This window comes from Thamnophis sirtalis, unplaced genomic scaffold, assembly GCF_051295495.1.
Source record: "Thamnophis sirtalis isolate CommonGarterSnake01/CBP01778 unplaced genomic scaffold, rThaSir2_p1.2 scaffold_5, whole genome shotgun sequence".
Lineage (NCBI taxonomy): Eukaryota > Metazoa > Chordata > Lepidosauria > Squamata > Natricidae > Thamnophis > Thamnophis sirtalis.
The window spans coordinates 65,455,867-65,472,733 of record NW_028261385.1 but is presented as its reverse complement, the minus strand read 5'-3'; the positions used below and the strand labels follow the sequence as shown (position 1 = coordinate 65,472,733).

The 16,867-nt window shown below is 38.6% G+C and overlaps 1 protein-coding gene and 1 long non-coding RNA gene across 6 annotated transcripts in view; one reads left to right on the top strand and one right to left on the bottom strand.

Moving 5' to 3' along the window:
• GKAP1 (G kinase anchoring protein 1) overlaps window positions 1-14,660 on the bottom strand; it is a 33,657-nt gene extending 18,997 nt beyond the window's left edge. For 2 of the 3 annotated variants that reach the window (XM_014072097.2, XM_087715946.1), the window contains exons 1-5: window positions 14,431-14,660; window positions 11,709-11,975; window positions 11,420-11,563; window positions 10,243-10,320; window positions 397-529 (exon numbers count right to left, since the gene is read on the bottom strand). In XM_014072097.2, the coding sequence (XP_013927572.1) occupies window positions 397-529; window positions 10,243-10,320; window positions 11,420-11,563; window positions 11,709-11,927 (574 nt within the window). In that variant the 5' untranslated portion in view covers window positions 11,928-11,975; window positions 14,431-14,660. The remainder of the gene's footprint in view (window positions 1-396; window positions 530-10,242; window positions 10,321-11,419; window positions 11,564-11,708; window positions 11,976-14,430) is intronic. The other variant, XM_014072099.2, reaches the window with a different exon arrangement.
• Window positions 14,661-14,730: 70 nt separating this feature from the next.
• Window positions 14,731-16,867, top strand: part of LOC148045407 (uncharacterized) — a 48,345-nt gene continuing 46,208 nt past the window's right edge. For all 3 annotated transcript variants that reach the window (XR_015696713.1, XR_015696712.1, XR_015696711.1), the window contains exon 1: window positions 14,731-15,070. This is a non-coding gene — a long non-coding RNA (uncharacterized LOC148045407). The remainder of the gene's footprint in view (window positions 15,071-16,867) is intronic.

The window sequence follows — 16,867 nt, the reverse complement described above, 5'->3', positions numbered from 1 at the left end:
TCTCTTTATTACATGCAGTTAAGTAGCCTTAACTGGAAGACAGTGTATGCAATTTATATGTGTTGTGATCATCAACTATAATTAAATATTGCTTTCAGCATTTTTTTATATTTAATCTACCATATTAGTCGTAAAAAGTTTCTTAGTGGTAAAAAGTTCAATGTATATGCCGTAATGTAATGTAATGTTTTTATGATTGCATAAAAACAATCTGTAAAACATGCAATATTTTACAACTAACTGCATTTTCAGTAATTTTAATATCTCCCATTAATTTCCTGAATGCAATTCCTTTTAATTGTCTTATAAATCAGTTTCCTCAACCTGGCAAAAGTTCTAAGTTTAAGGACTGTTCTGAGCATCTATTCTTGTTCACGATTAAAAATAAAAACATACCCATGTTAGAATCAGACTGAAAATCTTTTAAAGACACTGTGAGAGGTTTGTCTTTTCCTTGATGAATTTTTCGTTTCTCTTTTTTGTGTATCGTCTTTGATGGAAGAGACGTATTTTCAACATGTTCATATTCCTATAACAGAATATATATATTTCTAATTATTTCAAAAATGAATATAGTAAACTTCTATCAAAATGAAATTAAGCACAAAAAGGAAATAAAACATATGGTGTAACATTTTGATTGGTGCGATTCATTATTTTGGGATATTTTTCCAAATAGGTGAACTCTATTTAGCATTATACAATGAATTGTATAACATTATATAACATTAGTATAAACATTTTCTTAATTTGCTATTCACTTGATTGTCCCAAATGCTTTTATCCTTCATATGAAGCAGCTCTAGGCCTTAGGCATGAAAGTTAACTGAGTGACCTTGGACCAGTCATTCTTTCTCAGTCCAACCCAACTCACAGGATTGTTGTGGGGAAAATAGGTGGAGGAAGGCATATTAGATATGTTTGCTGCCTTGAATTACTTATAAAGTAATAAAAGTGAGATAAGAATCTAATAAATAAATAACTTGAAATATGATTCTATAGGTTTTACTGTCATGAATATATTACTTTAGTGAACAGAAATGATCTTACAGGTTGAATTCAAATTTTATATTATCTTATATATCTTAAATACTATATATGAATTAGTCTAGCATTCTATTGCCAGAGTATACTGCTAGATTCCACTCAAGGGAACATAAGCAGTATGTGTCATCATGAGTAGTCAATAAGTTTTAACATCCATTAATTTCTCTAATAAGTTGCATAAGTTGTATTTTTTGTATTATTGAATTCTGTAGATTAATCAAATTTTGTAGACTATAAAGAAGAAATGTGAAATTAAATTATTTGTGGACACAATAGTTTAGCACATTGTATATTATTGGGTTTCAAAGAATAACCTGTGAGGGTTCATACCATGTTTCCCCGAAAATAAGACATGCCCTGCTAATAAGCCCAATCGGACCTTTCAGAGCATGCACCATAATAAGCCCTCCCCCAAAAATAAGCCCGCTCCCAACTATTTAAGCACATACGCAACCGGTCTCTGCCATTACCACTGTACCACCTACCAGTACAACTTGCGGGGCAAAGGGGGCTCGCCGCAAAAACAGCAACAGGCGAAGCAAAGTGCTTCCAGCTCCCACCCTTCCCTCCCACGCAAAAAGAGCCCGCCGCAAAAACAGCGGCAGGCCAATGTGATCACCCCCTCCCACCTGTTCCTTCTCGCACAAAAAACCACCATCTACCCCAATGGTAAAAGCAGCCTGCCTGGTTCCCTTCCCTGCCGTCCCTTTAGCGAGTGGTGGCAGGTGGGGGGGGAGAAGCGAGACGCGCATCCTAGTGCTATCAGAGACTGACAGCTCCGTTGCGTTCCTCACCCTTTTGTCCATTGAATCCCCTTGTAAAAAAAACTTGCGAGTTGAACTCATAAAGATTTTTTTACAAGGGGATTCAATGGGCGAAAGGGCGAGGAATGCAACAGACCTGGAAAGGTAAGAGGCACGTCTCGCTTCTCACCCACCTGCCACCCCTTGCTAAAGTGATGGCGGGGAAGGGAACCAAGTAGGCTGCCTTTACCATTGGGGCGCGGTGGGCGGTATTGGCCCGCAAGGCGCACCTCTTACCTTTCCAGGTTTAGGAAGTTTTAGGAAGTTTAGGAAGTTTATTAGCACTTGTATGCCGCACACTCCCAGGGACTCTGGGCGGCTTACAGACAACAAGGAAATATAAAAAATTAAAAAATAGAGATACAATTATTTAAAATTACACAACATACCTACCACTTAAAATGGGGCTGGATGCTGATCAACAGCCCCAGGCCTGCCGGAACAGCCAGGTCTTAGAAGCTTTACGGAAGGCCGGAATAGTAGTGAGGGTCCAGATCTCTACGGGGAGATCATTCCATAGGGCCGGGGCAGCAACAGAGAAGGCCCTCCTTGGGGTCACCAGCTGACATTGACCCGGCGATGGCACCCGGAGGAGGCCCAATCTGTGTGATCTTATCGGTCTTTGGGAGGTAAATGGCAGGAGGCAGTCTCTCAGGTAACCAGGTCCTAAACCATGTAGGGCTTTAAAAGTAACGACTAGCACCTTGAAGCGTGTCCGGAGACCAATGTGGAGCCAGTGCAGCTCACGGAGGATAGGTGTAATATGGGTGTATCTAGGTACACCCATTATCGCTCACGTGGCTGCATTCTGGACCAACTGCAGTCTTCAAGCACTCTTCAGGGGCAGCCCCATGTAGAGTGCGTTACAGTAATCCAGTCTTGAGGTGATGAGGGCATGAGTGACCATCCGAAGGGCCTCCCGGTCCAGATAGGGTCGCAACTGGTGCACCAGGTGAACCTGGGCAAAGGCCCCCCTGGTCACAGCCGACAAATGATGTTCTAACATCAGCTGCGGATCCAGGAGGACTCCCAAATTGCGAACCCTCTCTGAGGGGCGTATAATTTCACCCCCCCAGGCTAAGAGATGGAATAACTGGACCATCCTTGGGAGGGAGCATCAATAGCCACTCAGTCTTGTCAGGATTGAGTGCAAGCTTGTTCGCTCCCATCCAGACCCTGACAGCCTCCAGGCACTGGCACATCACTTCTACTGCTTTGCTGAGTTGGCACGGGGCAGACAGATACAGTGTCTGTTCCTCGCTCTTTCGCCCATTGAATCCCCTTGTAAAAAAAACCTTGCGAGTTGAACTCATGAGGTTTTTTTTTTACAAGGGGATTCAATGGGCGAAAGGGCAAGGAATACAAGGATCCTGGAAAGGTAATGGGCGCGCCTCGCTTCTCCCCCCCAACTCTCACTAAAGGGACAGTGGGGAAGGGAACCAGGCAGGCTGCCTTTACCATTGGGGCGAGGTGGGCGGTGTTGGGCCACGAGGCGCATCTCTTACCTTTCCAGCTCCGTCATGTTCCTCGCCATTGTGTTCAGGGAAGCCCCTGGTAAACAAAATCCTTCTCACGATTTCAAGAAGTTTGATTGAACTCGCGAGAAGGTTTTTTTTAAACTAGCCGCTTCCCTGAGCACAATGGCGAGGAACGCGATGGAGCTGGAAAGGTAAAAGGCGCGCCTCGCTTCTCACCTGCCCCAGAAAATAAGCTCTCCCCTATAATAAGCCCAAGGCCATATTTCGTGGGGCAAAAGAAAATAAGACCCTATCTTATTTTCCGGAAAACATGATAATAATAATGATCAGGAAAAATGAAACCACTGTCAAAACTTCCACAAGACTTTGTTCTTTATTTTTCCTGGACAAATACACAGTGTGCTTCAAAGTTTGAGAAACTCTGTGTTGGAGAGATACTGTCCAAGCCAGGTGAATGAATCAAATGGGGAATTAGCCTAGAATCCCTACATGGCCTAAAATGGCTGTCTGATACCCACCTTTTGAATGCCGTTGAATCTTATCTAGTCTCATCCAGATGCAAACTATAACTCTGAGAAAATTCCTGAGAAGCCTGTGTAATTCTAATAGGTTTGAGCAATAAAAGAACTAACTGAACTCTTCACATGTCTGGTTGTCCACACTTGACACACTATAATGTATTACTTAAAATTTAATAATTTACTCATAAAAAGTGGTCTGTTTAAATATTGATTGTAGAAATATAAAACCGGTATAATCACTATTCATATTAATGGGCCATATGAAGGGGACTTACACAACACTTATCATCGTAGGGGTCACAATACCACAATGTTTAAGAATCATTCTTCTAATGGCTTCTTAATCTTGTTTTGGTAGAATTTCCTATATATATTTTTTATTTCTCCTTTTTATTGGAGCAATTTATAAATGCTGTCAAATATAATTATTCTACATAAATCACAACCTATCTGGACTACATTGGGGGAGATATAAACAGAAAAGGTACATATTGTCCTCTCTTATAACGCACAGTTCATTTTACTTCTGGTCAAACTATTTGAAGAAAATATGAAAAACACCCAACAGTCTCTCACCATGAATCCTGCTGTTGGTTTATTGTCCCTATTTCCTATGGCATCTTAATTGAGGCAACATAAGAAACTGATTTTTTATTGTTGATAAATTTGTTACAAGACGACTGAAAGCTATTCTACATCTTTCATTAGAGTAGTGGCATTTAGAAGCATGAGAAATTGCTATGGGTGAAAAACTGACAACAACAAAGAACTGAGCATGAAAGTCTGTATTTCTCCCTAAGAATCTAGTTTACAAATCTGGGATTGCTTGGTGGTGTGCCAATGAGGTAGTAACCAGTTACAATTTGCTTAGCTTGCAAATCTAGGAAAATTCAACTGGGAGCTACAATCTGCAAATTTAGCACTTCATCTTCTCATATTTCTTATGAGCATATTTGATTTTGTATTTTCTGGGTTTTTTTAAAGAAGAATCCAGATAACTTGCAATTTGTGCAGCGACGTTCAACAAATATGGCCAGGAAATTTAAAAAATGGATAAACAAAATTATCTTTAAATAAAAGAAGAAATTAAATCAGTTGGCTTTGACAAAAGAAAGGCTGAACAAAAATATGAAAGTATCAAGTACTTGAAACTCAAAAAAAGTCAATCTATTTTCTGTAATTCCAGATTTCAACTCCAGATTTCAACATCAGGAAAAAAAATTCCCTTAAGGATAATTCAATAATGGAATGTTCGGTGAGGTAGAGAGTTTTGTGTCTTTTGCTATATTCAAGCAAGGTTTGATTAGCTACCAATTTAGGTTACTTTAATTTTTGCATATAATTGTATGCCTTACCCAGCCCAAACAGCTCTTTTAACTCTTTCAATTCTATGCTTTAATAACCATTCCATTAAAAAAGTTAGAAAAGGAGCAAAGGTGTCCCGTAGGTAGTATCTTAATAAACATGGACACTAACAGTCAAATGGCTGCTCATGGATATGAATACCAATGTTAGTGTTGCCAGAGTAGAAGCACTGAGGTTTTTCTTGGGGAAAGAACAAAAATGTGTCAACTATAGGCACCCAGATTTATTTTGGTTCTTACAAGAAAAGAGGATTACAAAGAAAAAGCTTATCTACACATCTGAACGTCCTGAATTTTTCTGAGAGACTTTGAGAGCTTTACATACATCCAGCATACGCCTTCCCTCCTGGTTCAACATGATGAATAAAGTCCAAAATCTTAGCTATAATCACCTCTTTGCAATAGTAAGCTGCAGCCCTATCTATAGCATCATTCAGAAAACAGAAGAAATACGACATCTGATAGATAATTTTTACCTTTTCATAACAAAGAAACAAAAAGTTCTAGGTGATTTCATAGCTGTTTAATGTGTTTCCATCTAGGTGCTTTAGACGTCTGTAAAACTCCAGTCTCACCTACTTGTGCTTTAAATATGTGCTGTTCAATCTTCAATCATGGAGGTTCAGCCATTCTGTATCCGGATGGAAGAAAGGACCTTGGCCAAATATCTTGCAACTGGCAGCTGCTTCATTCCTGTTGATATGAGTCTTTGCAATTACATTGTCACCAATATCAGCATATGCTTGCCCCTCAGCCCAAACAGGAAAGGCAGTAGTTCTTATCACTTTACACTATGGCAATCTGAGGTAGGTGCCCTGTTTCGTGCCAGAAAGCCCTCCCAATATATATTCTCAGCTTTTGATACTAATATTTCTTTTACTCTGTTATTTCTTCCCCTTAAGGGAATTGTTCTTCTCAAAAACTGTTGATGTCCATCATGTCAGAGAAGCTTTCATTTAGACAAGACTCTGATGAGTAGCACTTGTAGCACTGAAAGGCAATGCTTCACTTAGGTGATGATTCTTTGGTCTTGATTCCCTGTCAATGAGGGCAGGAAAACGAGGTCTAAAATACAGGATGTGAGAACTGCTCTAATTGCAGAGCTATCTTCTTCAAGGAAACTGTGGAATCTGCAATATTTTATTGAAATGCCATGAGATTCCCAATATCCAAGATGTGAAATTAAGATGGACAGCAGTTTTGTAACTATCTTGGAAGCTGAGGAAAACTCAAAAGGGTGAGGATATGCACTGAAATGTATTTGAAATATAAACCAGAGAAACTTGCAATGTCTTCAAAGGGTGGAACTATATATTTAGGCATCTATGAGATCACTGAAATGATAAAGTCTCCTTTCAATACAGCACATTCGAAAGATCTGAACATCTCCGTACAAACTGATGTGACTTTACATGCTTCTTGAGGTCTTTAGAATATAATGACTCTTCCATTTCATTTTCTTGGGACTAAAACAAAAATTGAATATATGTCTGAGATCCTGTTGTTTGAAGGAAGTGCTGTTTATCAGATGAATAGCACTTTTATTCTTTTTAAAATTTTAAAGAGAGAAAAAGCATTTTGAATTTTTGAAAACAGTTCAAAAACAAAGCCCTCCTTGACAGAGCATGGCTCAGTGATCTAACATACACACTTCACAGGAGACTACAACTTATTAGAATCTTTTCTACTACTAAGCGTAGGGTATCGTGCTAAGTTCTATCTTTTATTGTACCTTGAGGAAGCAGGTTTTGGAGTTGCTTATTCTTGCTGCTCATTTTATCTTAATTTTATTATTTGAATTGTTTAACCCAGTAGTTTTATACTTTCATTACATGTTCATAAGAAAGAAAAATAATTATTGGTGATTATAAGCATAAAAATTATTTAACCTGAAAAGAAAGGATAAAAATCTCTGCCACTAAGTTCACTATTTGTGCTTTTTGGCTGAGGCCAAAAACGAATCTAGTCATTTCTCGGTCTTCTTATACTCTCTTTATATTTTAACATGCATGTCATGAAGAAGTTCCAAAGACACTACGGCCCATTAAGGAGAGAAAGTCTGCCACATTATTAGCTCTCATAGCTTTTGCAGCAGCTTATATGATATCACCATATAGGAAACTCAATCAAAAAGTCTGACATTGCCTTCTAGAGTACGTTGGAAGAGAACCCAGTCATGAATGTCTCCTCTGCTGTAAGAAAGCAATTCCTTCTCCGAAAAGAAAAATGTATTACAGCTGTTGACTTAATGACTGAGTCTGAAGCTTACAGGATTTGGGGACAAACAGGATTTGGGGACAAAAGCTTCCTGTCATCAGAATTCCTTATGGCCTCATTTTTATCTTTGAAACCCATTGTACCAAAACCCATCACAGGTACTAAACAATTGATCACAATCTATAGCTATTAGGTTATATCCTAGTGGATACCTATGGAATTTCTTAGGCTGTTTGGGGCTAAGCCTTCCCAAGCCATCCATGTGTTGCATTTTTGCCCTCCCCAGCCTCCAGAGGTACTCTGCAATGCTCTGCATGGCCCATTTTTGCCAAAAACAAGCATGTTTTGGGGCTCCCAAGCTCTCCGTGCATATTTTCGCCCACCCCAGCCCCCAGAAGCACTCTGCAGTGCCAATTTTAGCCAAAAGCGCACCCATTTTTGGTGAACCGGCCATGCAGAGCACTGCAGTACTTCTGGGGTCCAGGGAGGGCAAAAACGCAATGCGCGGAGGCCAAAAACCTTTTTTTTCTTCTTCCTGTAAATTTAGATGTGTCTTATAGTCCAAAAAATATGGTACATTTATTACTAACTCAGCGGAGCTACACTAACTAGTCACTGTGCCATCTGGACCTTCTTCTGTATCATAGCAAAGAGCAGTGACTATTGAAGGAACAATCAAAGCACATAGGTTTTTCTTCCTTCTTCCTTGTCCCGACTTGGGACTTATCTCCAACCCTAGCCCTGAGATTGGAAATTCCTGTTTAAATGCCTAAAATAGATGCAGGAGGAGTACATGTTTTGATTTCCTCCTTGGAATGTCTATTATACTATTGTAAATTCAAGTTCCAATTCATTCCTCATAGCTTACACGGAGTTCTTCTTAGCAAAAAGATATTTTAAAGAGAGAAAATGATATACCTAGGAAATGTTTATAGGTACATTAAAAAAAAATTAAGATTCTTTTTAATGGATGGTAGGTAGGTAGGTAGATTTCAGCATTTCTACTATTATTCTGGGAATACTTTTCCTACTAAAACAAAAGTCAATCTTATTACAATATTATTACAAAGACTCTTATAATTTATTTTTACAAAATCAGTTTTATAACTAGCAATGGAACACCTGCCACCCATATTTTGAACTGTGATCTAAAATTAGAGAAGATCTAATTACATTTTGTTACTCTAATTCCAATACCATACTGAAAAACAACTCTTTCATAGATTACTTTCTTATGGGACATTAGAAACCAATAGATAATTGTATTTTCTGCAAGCACCTGAAGACTCTACTGGTATATGGAATAAATTAGAAAAGGCTCAATACATTTGTAATATAAAGGCAGTATCACTGGTTTTCAAGAACAAGTTTCAGTGTGTTGTATACATTTTATTCGTCTTTCCCCTGCTTCAAACAAAAATTGTAGTTTGTTGTTCCCAGACAAATTAAATCAGAAGGCAGAGTTTGTTGTTTGTTTATAGATCCTGATTTTTTTGGACAACCAAGCAGAATCCCAGACTTCATGTAACAGAAAGCTATCATTTCTTAATACTAATAATTAGAACAAAACCGAAATGAGAAGAATGTAGGTATACTAATGCACAGCTGGTTAATATGTTAGTTCTAATTTATGGTTCTATGATTTGATTAGTATTTTTCAGATGAAATGATAAATGCCTATAATTTAATGATAAATTGAAATTATATAATTTAGATTAATATTTTATTAACTGATTCAGGAATTTTATAATTCATTTTCAATTTTATAACACTATATTTTAATATAAGCTATGACAAAAGATTAACGATTCCTTCTCTTCTGATGTTTTTATATACACACATAATTTTTGTCAATGGATGTTTCAAAACAATATTGAGGTTAGATTGGTAAGCCGGTTTATTTAATCAAGTCATGTTGAATCATATAAAACCTGTACCTGTACCTGTACCTGTACCTGTCTTTAGGACTGGACTCGCTGGCAATTGGGATTGGAAATTCCACTGTTACATGATGTGATTCTTCTGAACAACACGTGATCACATTGCTTAGTGGTGGCAATCCCAGCAGTGCTAGTTGCTATTATAACCCCAGAACTGTATCGCTTGTTAAACAAGGAACTCACTTGACCATGACATGAGAAGAGTTGTGTGTTGGCAAGGAAGCTGGCAGGTGAGAACTATGGGTATGTGAGTGCCATAGGCAGCCAAGTGTTGTAAGCAGGCACTATGAAATGTGAGCGGGTAGAACCTACAGAATACAAGCAGGTAGAGAATAAGAGGCGAGAATGGGAGTGACTTGTGACCCTCCTGCTGGTTTCCCCATTGATTTTGAGGGAAGCCAGCACAGAAGGTCATACATGGCAATGGTATGACTGCAGAAACCTGAATGTTTTAAGTACAAGCCAGTTGTTTGTATTGCAGTCACATGACTGCAGGGACACTGTAAAAGCCACAACTTTGAGGAAAATTGAAAGTCCACCATTGTTCAACAGCCTTATATCTCTAAATAGTCACTGAATGAGTGGTCATAACTTGAGAATTAAAGAAAGAAATTAAATTAAAATAGGAAGAAATTAAAAAAATATTTTCTTTTTAGTGCAAGAAAAACAAAGTCTTATCTCGTTATAGACAAGATTTGATAACACATTTTAAATATGAGATAATGAACTGATGTTTTCTTTCCTGACAATATTTAAATAGTTTTAAGCTTCTCAAAACTTTTGTACATTAAGAAAATAATTGATATTATGGTAGATCCAGGATCTGGAATGGATATTTATTATGCTTTAATCTTAATGAAAGTAAGAAATACCTTTTTGTGTTCTTCATATTCCAGTTTGCTTAAAAGTAAAGCTTTTTCAAGGTCTGCTTCAAACATTTCAGAAGTCAGCTGAAAAAACAAGGTGGAAATGCAGATGTGACAAAACATTTAAGTATACATTAAGTAACATTTAATTTAAACCTATTCTTTGATGAAGTGGACTCAGACAATTTGTCACTGTCCTTTACTGTATTCCTTAAGTGAAATTAAGAAGACCAGGGTAAAAATGGTAAAATCTTGCTCCTATGAAATAAATGTATGTAGCAGCATGTGTATAAATACCATGTATGCTGGATCTACACATCATTTTTCTCTTCATTGATGTCTTTAGTAAGGTTTAAGGCAATTGTGTTACAGCTGATGTTGTACAGTTCCAAATTCAAAAATATAGTAACATAAATTCTGAATCAAGGAAGACTTTGCTATAACTCAGGGTTCTCTAAAGTAGTCTAGCTGATTGTCAAAAGGAGGTCAATAAATGGGAACAGATTGAACTTGGAAGAGTTTGATGATTTATGAAAAAATTCACCAATCTCTAACCAAGTATCAGTGTCCATTTTGATGGTCATCAAATGCATCCTTCCCATTAATGATAACAAGTTACAAATTTAAAATGGTATGTTAAATCCTGTATTTATCATATTTCAAATATTACTTGTTTTTATAAATATTATTATCTATTATACTGTAGTTGCTATTGTTATTCACAAAGATTTTTTATATATAATTTATGTTTGGGGATTGATAAACAACCTTCAACTTAAAAAAGAGGTTGATGAGCTGAAAGGTTTGGAGATCCCTACTCTAAATAAATTTGCTCAAGACTGCAGTCAATTGCATACAAATTCTATGCATGCGTATCCAGAATTATATTCATAGGACTTACTTTTAAGTATATCCAAACCTTAGGCTGCAATTTTATATCTACTTTTTTGCCAAAAGATCTAAGCAGCACTAGTAAGAGCCAATGTGATTTAGTGATTATGATGCTAGGTTGGCACTGGAGAGCCATGAGTTCAAGTCTATGTTCAGTCATGGAACCATACAAGATGACTTTTGGGGCAGTCACTCTCTCTCTTCAGCCAACCTCCTTAAAGTTGTAGCTATGGCAAAATAAGGAGTGTTAGAATTTGGCAGTAATATATTGAAAAGTGAAATGCGGAAGTACCTGCTCATCTCTTTGCCTCCATTGTTGCCAATCCTCTTCTTGGGAGTCTTTCCTCCCTGTATGGTTGAAAGCTTGTTCGTGTAAAGAGAAGCAGGCTCCCTGGGAGGCTTTTGGAGGAATTTTTTTAAAAGCAAGATTTCTGAGCTAAAAAAATGAGAAGAATGAACTATTTTCACATACGAAAGAATGACTCGCTGAAACTGTTTTCACAGTTTAACTGTATGGTGATTTATTTCTCATATTAAGGTAATTTAGGGTTTGTTTTTTTTCAATTTAACCGACACTTAACCTCATTTGCTTCACTCTGCTGCTGCTCCTTCTTTTTCCTCCTCTTTTCTTTTTTCTTTTCATTTATAGTCGACTTGTTGCCTGCAGTTTGTGTCTTTCCACCACTCTGATTACTTCTTCCCTTTCCAGATTCTGAATCGGAGCCACTGCCACTATCAACTTGCAAAAGAGCAAATCTAGATGCAGTTGTAGGGACTGAACTAATTACAGCAGAAGCCATTTTAGTGCTGCAAGAGTCTGAAAACAGATTTCCAAATCACAGTATTTTCTGGAACAAGAAGAATATAATAGTAAATTATGGATTCCTTATGGTTCAGCATAAATAGAATGACAATCATAGCTATTTTGACCAGGCATAGAAACTTAGCATGATCAAAACTCTAAAAATGCATTTCAATCTTAACTTGTGTAAGATACAGGAAAATAATTGATAATTTTTCAATAAGTTGTATTACCTAGTATAATTGTATCCTGGTAGGTTCTAAATCAGTGTTTTTCAAACTTGGCAATTGTAAGACATGGAAACGTCAACTCCTAAAATTTTCAGAATGCTGACTAAGGAATTATGGGAGTTGAAGTCCACATATTTTAGAGTAAGTTTTAAAAAAAACTTTTCGCTAAGAAAACTGGAAATATTTTTATAATTAATATGACCAGTAGTATTTTTTCCTAAAAACAATTCTAGGAAGTTTGCCTAAGTGGTAGAAATTTTTTTGCAGAAAAAAATACATTAAAAAAATTAAAATACTTACAAGGGAAAATGAAACCTCAAAATTATTATTGGGAAATATAAAGCAAAGACTCATGAGGTGATGCTTATTTCCTGGCATTTATTTGTTAAGATTTTTTTTTACCCCACCTTTATGGTTGGAAACGCAAGACAGTATAAGACTCTCTTAAAACATTAAGCCCTAATGCAAACATAGCAACACTGCTTCTCCAAATCTGCCACTCATTTAGATGATGAACAATTACTGTGAGAGTAGCTGCTGTCACTTTATTCTTAGTGAGAATTATAAAAGAGTCTTTGTGGATTGTTTCCAGTGATTTGCATAAAAATATAGAATGATTTTAATTGGGAGTTATCTGGAAATATAATGTTGATGTTTTAATGATTCAATTAGATATATAATTATCTTTATATAGCAAACACAGAAATATCTGTAATAAAAATACGGCTTATACTCAATTTTGCAGTATCTGAATGAGATAAGCTCCATATTGTTTTGTAAAAATATAAATAAGACATAGATGCTTTCTCTACTTTCTGGTGAAATAACAGATTATTTCTGTATCTTTGATCTTCAGCTGAGAATAAATGCTATAGCCAGGATGATATTCCATTTTTTCAGATACAGTATTTCAGATGCTGCCATTTAATAAGCTAGTTTATACTTATGTCTCAAACTAGGTGTTATTTTTTTTGTCTCCAGGAATGTCCACAAAACTTTTACTATTTTTGCTTCCAATTTCTTTTTAAAAAATTATTCGTTTAATGCTTTTCTTAAAAGAAAAAACTTCTTTCATCTTCTATAGTATTTATATTTCTTGTCAAGAAATACTAAGTCTAACAATTTACATAAACAACATAAAATGAGCTTTAAACATACATATCTACATATTTTAACACCCTGCGTGGACTGAATTGGAAAAAGTCTTCCAAAAATTTTGCAAAATGAAGTAATAGGAATTTATATTATTATTCAAATAGCTCACCAAAGCTGAAATCCCTTTTTTAAATCTGTTAAAACAGTCTATGTTATTAGTACGAAGTATCCAATTAAAATAATCCTTTTGTTACTACACTTGAAAGAAAACATTGTGTTCACCAAAAGCCTTGGAGGAGATATTTTCTATTTACAGACAGGAGGGCATAGACAATGTAGCCCAAAATAATGCTTGAAGTTGTGCTGTAAGAGAATTAGTACCAAGAGCTATCAGGCCATTCTTGGTCAGCAGGAAATTATACCACCATGAAATTGGATGCCATTGCTGATGCCTCTCCTCTCCTTTCTTCCTTCCTTTGAGGCAATAGGTAACAAAAAAGAATTTTATCCATCTAGTTACTGTTCTGCAAGTAGACAGTTTCCTAATATGGGGAAAATGCTGTTCAAACCACTGATATCATTGTTGATTTAAACCCATTTCACCCCTAGGCTGGGAATGAGATAAATAAAAGCTAAATGCAACACTTTGTGGAATGATTAGGTGCAAAGTGTGGGCAATAAAACATGAAAAACTTGAACGTATGTGCCCTCAGCATTTACTCCAAGTAATACTTTCTGAAAGCTCTGTTTGTTCAAATCAACAAATTGGGCCCTTTTTCTCCTCAGGAAGATGGCCTGACCAAGCTTTAACCCCGGGAGTTTTGTCACAAATCAATTGTGGCTCCTTGTATTCCTGCCTTCCGAGAGAGCTTTTGCTCAGTTTCAATCCTGGTCGTCAAAGTAAAAAGGCGCCGCTTTTCCTTCTGAAAATAAAAATTAACGGGGTTTCTTCTGCTCCAGGACCGGGTCACTTCCAATATAAACACGGCCAGGCCGATCTACAGCCATACCAGCGAGCCTTGGGCGTCCTCGCCTCTCCCCTCTCTTCGCCACCCACCCCCAGCCCAGCCTTTTGAGTTCCCGTTTCCCCGAGAGGGGGGGGGGCAGGCATTTCTTGCTCTTTTCGAGGGAGACTCCACACAGAAGCGGTTAAAGGAGAGAAATAAGAGCCCTCACCCGCCTTTCTGAGCCACTCTCGGGGGAACAGACGGAGCGACGGCGGCTTCCCTGCAGGCTAAGCGGGCAGTTGCCGGCGTCTAGAAAATGGCTCGGACGTTGTGGCCGCCAGAGAGTTCGCGGCGACGGCGGGAGGACAGAGGCGGCGACGGCGGCAAGAACGGGCGAAGGCGGCGCGCGGAGAAGCGGCAGGGCTTCGCAGGCGGGAGCGCGCGGACGTGCTTCGCTCGGCCGCTCGCTCGCTGAGTTTTGTTTACGTCTCGAGTAGCCCGGCTGGTACACAGTACCAGAAAGGGGCAGCTGGCGCATGCGCAAACAAAGTGCGTTTGTGACGTAGCGAGGCCACGAGGAGACCCCCGCGCGCTTGCGGGGAACTCGGGGTGAGGCGAGGGGCGGCTGGCCGGGCGAGGGAGGAAGAAGGGCGAGAGGCTCGGTTCCCAAATCCACACCTACGATATAACACAAGAGCTGGAGAAAACTAAAGGGCCAAAATATTTCCAAGTCCCTCGGATGGTCGCGCCTGGCAGCTGAAGTCTTGCGCTGCTCATCTGTTACCGACCGGGTTGCTCGATGCACCTAATTGTCCCGCGATACCAGCGGCTCTGTATACTGGTGGGAGGAGATGGCAGCAGCAGTGGAGGTAAATGACTTCAAGCTATTGAGAAGTTTGCTGCTGGGAAACGTGTAGCGCTGTTCTAATGTATCGCTTTTTTATTTCGTGGCTTCACATAAAATGCATCACTGAAATAACTTTTCTGTAGGAACCTTCTGCAAGCTGACTTAATATCGCTCTTGTTTGTAGCATAGCATCAATTTAGGAAATTTATTGGAGATGCTCACTCCCACAGACTATGGGCGGCATACAAAACAATAGGTAAAGGTAAAAGGGTCCCCTCGCACATATGTGCTAGTGGTTCCCGACTCCAGGGGGTGGTGCTCATCTCCGTTTCAAAGCCAAAGAGCCAGCACTGTCTGAAAACGTTCCGTGGTCATCTGGCCGGCATGACTAAATGCCAAAGGAGCATGGAACGCTGTTACCTTCCCACCAAAGGTGGTTCCTATTTTTCTACTTGCATTTTTACATGCTTTCAAACTGCTAGGTTGGCAGAAGCTGGGACAAGTAACGGGAGCTGACTCCGTTAACGTGGCACTAGAGATTCGATCTGCGCATCTTAGCCACCGAGCCACTATATCCCACATACAAAACAATAAAAGCAGTTAAAAACACACCATCCCGCAAGCAGCCTAGACCCAAATAAAGCAAATCCCAAAAACATCAACCCCAGACCTGAAACCAAAACCAGGTCACAAGCCCAGGAGAGAGGGCACCCTTCATTTCTCTGAGAGAAGCCGTGCCAGAGAGCAGGAGCTGAGACAGAGAAAGCAGGCTTTCTCTTACCAAATAGTAATATTTAATTAATTCACTGTGCCCTACTGTACAGGTAGTCCTTGATTTACAGCCACAATTGAGCCCAAAATTTCTGTTGTTGAGACATTTGTTAAGTGAATTTTTACCCCATTATCCAACATTGTCTCAGTTGTTAAGTGAATCACTGCAGTTGATAAATTAGTAACCTGGTTGTTAAGTGAACCTGACTTCCCCTTTGATTTAACTTGTCAGAAAGTTCAAAAGGTGATTGATTACATGACCCTGGGACACAGCAACAGTCATAAATATGAACCAATTGCCAAGCATCTCAAATTTGATCACATGATCATGGGGATGCTGGAAATGTCATAACAAAAATGGTAATGTCACTTTTTTCAATGTGCTGTAACTTTGAACAGTCACTAAGCAAACTTGTAAGTCGAGAACTACTTGTATCTGGTGGGCAGCAACAGTTGGAGACGGGTGGTCCTTCAAATAACCAGGGTCTATAGTGTAAAGGTCTTTATAGGTAACGACTAGCACTTTGAATTGCACCTGGAAGCCAATTGCCAAACAATGCAGCTCCCTCATTAGTGGTTGCACATGGGCGTACTATGAGGCACCCAACACTGTGCATGAAATTGCATTGCAGTATAGGTGAGGGTTGGGGAGTTATGAATGTTTAAACTTTGAACTTTAAATGTTGTACACCACCTAGAGTCACTGTGATTATATATATATTTGTTTGATAATAATTAAATTTTATACCAAATGTAGTTTTTGCATGGTATTAAAAGGCATTTTCATTTAGAATACATTACAATAATCCAGTCATAGGTGACCAGGGCATGAGTATCTGAACAGCCTCCCGGTTAGAAAAAGAACTGCAGAAGATGAACCTGCAGATAGACCCTGCTCACTACAATTGCCACCTGTTTTTTGAGAAGTAACTATGAGTACAGAAGGACTCCAAAGTTGTTCACCAGTCTAGAATAGGGAACTGCTACCCCATCCAAAGCCAACTATGGAAACATAATCAAGTTTAGAAGTCAGGAAAACGGCTACATC